We start from the raw sequence: 6,000 nt of genomic DNA, 5'->3' as shown, positions 1-6,000 counted from the left end.
TCATTACCTCATGATAGAGATGCTAAAATCAAAAACAAAGCTATTATCAAGGGAAAATGATGGTGAATCTTTACCCATTTGCTTCATAATGGTTTGTTTATTAGTGCAAAAACATGCAGAGTCCTTGGAAAGTATGAGGGGGGGCTTTTTATTCTCAGCGCCTATTATAAAGACATTTTTTCATGTAGATTAAGGATGAGATCTAAAAGGCATTAAGACAAATACTGGACTTGTCCCTGAGTGTAAAACTACAAACAAAAATGTGTACATATATCATTACTTTTTAAGCAACAAACTGCAGATACATTTAATAAGCATAGTAATAAACATATAACATATTGTAATAGTACCATTTAAGTGCACTATTTAACGTCACACTTAAAGTTCACAATACAGGGGTGTGGTTGCCAGATTGTTCCGATGTCTTCCACTTATCGGGGTCGTCAGGCAGCAGCAAGGATGCCCAGACTGCCTTCTCCCCAGCTACTTCTGCCAGCTCCTCCAGCCGGATCCCAAGGCAGTCCCAGGCCAGCCTATGAGATATAATCCCCCAGCATGTCCTGGGGTCTGCCCCGAGGTCTCCTCGACCGAAGGACATGCCCGGAACGCCTCCCTATAGGGAGACGTCTGGGAGACATCCCACCCAGATGCCCAAACCACCTCAGCTGGTTCCTCTTGACATAGAGTTCTATACGTTCTATTCTTTGCCCCTCCAGGATGTCCAAGCTCCTCACCCTATCTTTAAGGCTCAGCCTGGAGAGGAAACTCATTTTGGCCGTCTGTACTCGCAATCTCGTTCTTTCGGTCATTACCCAAAGCTTATGACCAAAGGTCAGGGTTGGAACGTCAATAAATCGAGAGCCTTGCCTTCTGGCTTAGCTCCCTTATCATCACTGTGGACGCTGTTGCAACAAACCAAAATATAAACACAGTTTTTCGGCCCAGCATTGTTATCACTGAACCCAGAGTTTAAATTTAACATGTGTCCTCAGTCTTTAGTGACACATAATGGTCTTTTTTATGACATAATATAACACATTTCTTAAATATATTATCACCTAATATGAAAAAGGTTTTGAAACCAAGTTTGCTTTTCAAGATTTCAAGAAAATGATCATAAAGTAAATGTAAAACCAAACGCTTGAGTGACTTTAATGCCGAGTTGTCAGAGCTCTTTTCATGTCAATATTTACGAGGAGTTTCCCCTCAAAGCTGTTTGCACTCAGACACCTAATCAGCACCCAGCTGCCTGATATTAACCCCACACGACTGCTTTTCAATCAGCAATCACAACAGAGCACTGAAATCAAAGCATGACATAACTACTTTTATATAAAAGTATTTTTTTTTAATTCATTTTCATTTAAGGCAGTCCAATACAAAGCATATCACAACCCACCATATGACAATAATCATGTACAATAAAAATCAGTCCATAGGAATGTAGGGAGTCATGCAAATCAGAAAAATAAGAGAGAGATATAAACAACAAATAGAAACTGTGGGATTTGACAATAACATAAATAAATGTAAAAAAAAAAAAAGTGTAAATCGTGACATGCTAGTTAGCTACAGTTTTTAACCACTAATGAAACAAACAAACAAAAATATTTGGAGAACCAGGCACAAGAGAGATAAAGTCCACAGAGTTTACTGCCACATTTGGCTCTTACATGCATGTAATCTGGTTGGGCTGGTTCCTTTTTTTTCTTTTTCTTTTTTTCTTCTTCAACTAACGATGACACTCTCATTTTACCCGAGACAACATGCAGCCTATATCACGTAAACCGGGGGCTTCAGGAGGAGACAGAGTCACCGTGATGACATGAGGACAGCAAGAGCAATGGCTTAGTCATACAAACTCCAAAAATAAATAAATAAATAAATAGTCATCTTCAGTACCGTAATATTGCCCAAAAAATATATCAAAGATCGGCTGTACAACCCGCACTTCTCTCAGTGCTGACGGCATCTACATATGCACACACTGGCTTTACATTCTAAAAAGAAAATCCATTCTTTTCACCGTTATCTGTTTCTTCTCGTATATGCTACACTTAGAGTGCTGTTTTTACCACCATTCACTGTTGTTTTTTTCTTCCACCTGAGAGCCGTGCTTATCCACGTGGAATACTCTTCATTACAGAACTAAATGAGATGGAGCGACTGCCTTTTGTGTCATTAAGGCCTTTAGTTTGCTACATTAGACATTTGAATAGAACGTTTTTTTTATCCAGCTCACATTAGTTCTGCCTCTGCCTCTGTCAGTCTAAAAAGAAATCGAGACCTTTTACGGGCCATTATCATCAGCGTAGCATTGTTTTTGCATTTGTTCCCTCTCTACACCAGTGAGGGGGAACAGGATTACAGCAGTAAACAAACCCAAGTGAAACAGGGCAATTAGGAGAAGAACAGCGGCTGCAGTAAAAGACCACTAACGATGGAAACAATGTTGTTGTCGTTAATATGAAAGTGTTGATTTGAGCTACACGTTAACATGCTTATAATGACGTTAAATCACTGTACATATTGCTAATCCCTTTTATAGAAATGGCGTATGGCTGCAATCACTTTTATTCAACCTTTGCATGATTCTCATACATTTCGGGGACTCGCCCTCCCTTAAAAGTTATTTGCGGGATTAGAGCCCCACCAGAGACTTCTAGGCCGGATTCAGATGCAGTGTTAACTGTCCTCAGTGATGCAATCATTTGCACAAAGCCTAGGACACCTGGCATTGAAATGCGTCCAGGATGTCTTCCCTCTAAACACATATAATCGAATCTGGCTTCTCCACCCTACACGCCGACATCATGACTGTTTGCAAGTACAAAATTGTGTTCTTAACAAATCTAATTGTACACTCAAGCAAAGTGTCTCTCCGCAGACACAGAATCTGGTAAGTATGACCCGGCCTAAAAAAGTGAAATTGCCACACATCAGCAGATATCAGCTGAGGAGACAGACACTAATGCTTCCTAAAGTCAGATTGTGGTTATATGTGCTTAGGAATGGTGCATTCAGCAATGATTGGGAGTGTTCTGACCTCTACCTAGCAGGATCTGCCTCTGATTGGATCACTCAGGATGGATGTTAATACCAGGTCTAAACACGGTCTGAATACTGTGGAAGTGACATTGGAGGTTGCTGATCAATGGCAGTTTTCAAATGAGATGGGAGTCTCTGGGTCGTGGCGTGTTTGAGAGTGGAGACCCATCTCCAGCTTCCTCAAACCATTTAGCAGCACTGGGATACCATCCTGCCCCAAAGATTGCTGTGTGTCAGGTGTACCAGAGTCTCGTAATCCTGGTCATCTAGACTCACTGCCCTGTATGTTTTAGCTGCTTCCCTCCTCCAACACATCTGATTCAAATAGGTCAGGATCAGGCTTTTGCAAAGCTTGGTGACACGCTGACTAATTGAATCAGGTGTGCTGGTTGAGGGAAACATCTAAAACATGGAATGGGTCCAGATAACCAGGATTGTTAAATACTGACTTATATAGTAATATTTCTTTTAAATTAATAAATGTAAAACAATTAGATTTGTATGTAATGCCCCAATACAGACAGGTCAGGTCATCAAAGTTAAGTAAAAACCCTAATTTAAGGCCCTTTTTATGTCTGTCTATGTTATGCTATAGTATGACGTCACCAAACAATGGCAACTAAATTAACTGCCTCAAAGTAAATACCCATAATTAAAAGAATGGGTTTTTTGGGCTGTTTTCCCTATAATCCAAGTTTAAATAGTATTAAATATATGTTCTGTTATATTCCCTTCCTTTGATAGGTGATAATATATTTTGTAAGTTTAGTACATTACAAAAAATTACATAAAAAGGTGAGAGGTTTAAAAGGTTAAAAGTGGTGATGATTAAATAGATAATGCTCTTTTTGTGCCACATCCTCTGTGAAGGGAATGCATCTATACTGAATGAGAAGCAAAAACATGCCCATTTCAAACTATGTTTCATAAAAGACACAACGATATTTGACTTGCATGAATGAATTTGATACTTTGTTTAGGAAACAATGACTAGCAGCAATCAGAATTATTAAACAAGATAACATCACCATCATTCTTAATGTAGTGATGAGTTGTGCTTTTATTATGTAATCCCCTAGAGATAATTGTTGGCCACTTCAAAATAAATAAATAAAAATGTATGGTATCTAAAACAGATCTATCAAATGTCCATGCCACTCTGAATAACATTCGAGAATAAATATACTGGATATGGGTAATTAAATCCTCATACAACATGCTCCTATAAACATTTACCTAATAAAGAAGATAGGAGGCAACACCTCATGGTATGAAAAGCCTGAATAATGTAAAGTGTAATAAGCTGTAAACTACACACCTGTTGTTTTTTCCATAACTGATGTATTACCAGAAATGGAGATAATTCCCAGATATATATTTTTTTATATATATAAAAAAAACTAATTACAGAAGGGAAACAGTGCCTAAAATATCACTGTATATTAGGCCACACAAACGACTGACGAGCAGGGCTCAGGTTAAAGATCACATGTCCTGATATACTTAGAGAAACAACCACAGACAGGCACGAGTTTTAACCACAACATGATCTTTTAGAACCAACCTGCTGTCAAATTAGACGTGAAACAGTCACTGCCTCGGTGTCGATTAAAAGACTGCGGCCTCTCTTCGAGAGAAACCAAAGTGATGTGTCACGGGAAATAAAAAAACAGACAGAAACGCTGCTCCAACAGTCACTTTGAGGACACAGCACAAACGTCAACACCACGTTCCTGGAGCATCATCTCCTGTTTGCACCGGAAACAGGAGGCTCAGGTCCCACTGGACTCTGAGTGGCTGCTGCATGCGGTCAGTCCTAGGTGAGAAGAAGAGTGGGGAATGTGGGGTGTGGGTGTTAGATTTGCGTGTGGTGGTGTGTGTGTCCGGGCGGTGTGTACGGAGGTGGAGCTGGGTTGGGTTTGATCCCTCGGCTCTTCATGTAGGAGATAAACTGGTCGGGGATTTCTGCGAGCACATCTTTGGCGAGCCGTGCCATGCTTAACACGTGGTTTCCCGTCCGGTCCATATAATCTCTGAAAGGAACAAACTGGGGGGAGACACAAATTTCCTTGTGTACTGTCAAATATGTCAATGAATAGTTGATCCTAGGAGCAATATGATATAGATTAAATAGATAATTCCCATTTATGTAAACCTTTGCCAGCTTTACAAGCTAATCCCAGGTCCTGGCTTCTCTCAGGAGCGACAGGAAAATATGTTGAAGTAGTTTATTTATAACTTTTAGCTTATCCTTACGATGGTACTTCATGTATTATTCATAATACCATGTAATTTCCCCACATAAATACATAGATTACTACATGTAGCACACCTGGCATTATAATTTATAGACGTTTTGTAAGATAATACATTGACCGGAATATAGACACAGTGAAATACATACATTACTAATGATGAGGGATCGGATTGACCAAACAAACAAGAAAACCAAACACAATAGTAGAGTACAGTGTGAAAATGCTATAATGGGGGAGAAAGCATTTTAAGGAAATAAAGACGGGTAAGTGAAATGTCTTCACTTATAGATAATTATGTAAAGCAATGGAGAGAATAACAGATAATATAAAAACATAGACCACATAATAATATGAGTGTAATATGCACAACATCCTGTGTAACCTCAAACTTAGTAAACATTTCTTTCTTGTGTCTCTGTGCCCTTGGTCTCTACATCTGCAGTCAATTTTAAATTTCTTTCACGCTGTACAAAGCGACCAATCACCTGAACGATGTCTCTTTCTGCCAGTTTCCCCCGGGATGAGATTCTGATGTCGTCACCGTCCAACTCCACCATAGCTGGGAGAAACAAGAAATACACACACACACACACACACACACACACACACGTGGATTTATTACTGCTGTAAACAGTTTGGTTTTATATCTCATATTAAAGCCATACATTTGAGTGAAAGAGAGGATGTTGGGCTG

At 39.4% G+C, this 6,000-nt stretch overlaps 1 protein-coding gene across 3 annotated transcripts in view; it reads right to left on the bottom strand.

The window, feature by feature from the left end:
• Window positions 1-1,309: 1,309 nt before the first annotated feature.
• The window catches only part of cpne5b (copine Vb), a 130,034-nt gene continuing 125,343 nt past the window's right edge, over window positions 1,310-6,000 (bottom strand). For all 3 annotated transcript variants that reach the window (XM_058631882.1, XM_058631884.1, XM_058631885.1), the window contains 2 exons: window positions 5,792-5,865; window positions 1,310-5,095 (listed from right to left, as the gene is read on the bottom strand). In XM_058631882.1, the coding sequence (XP_058487865.1) occupies window positions 4,904-5,095; window positions 5,792-5,865 (266 nt within the window). In that variant the 3' untranslated portion in view covers window positions 1,310-4,903. The remainder of the gene's footprint in view (window positions 5,096-5,791; window positions 5,866-6,000) is intronic.

The sequence above is a fragment of the Solea solea genome, chromosome 6 (genome assembly GCF_958295425.1).
Source record: "Solea solea chromosome 6, fSolSol10.1, whole genome shotgun sequence".
NCBI classification, from domain to species: domain Eukaryota; kingdom Metazoa; phylum Chordata; class Actinopteri; order Pleuronectiformes; family Soleidae; genus Solea; species Solea solea.
This window is presented reverse-complemented; position numbering and strand designations above follow the sequence as displayed.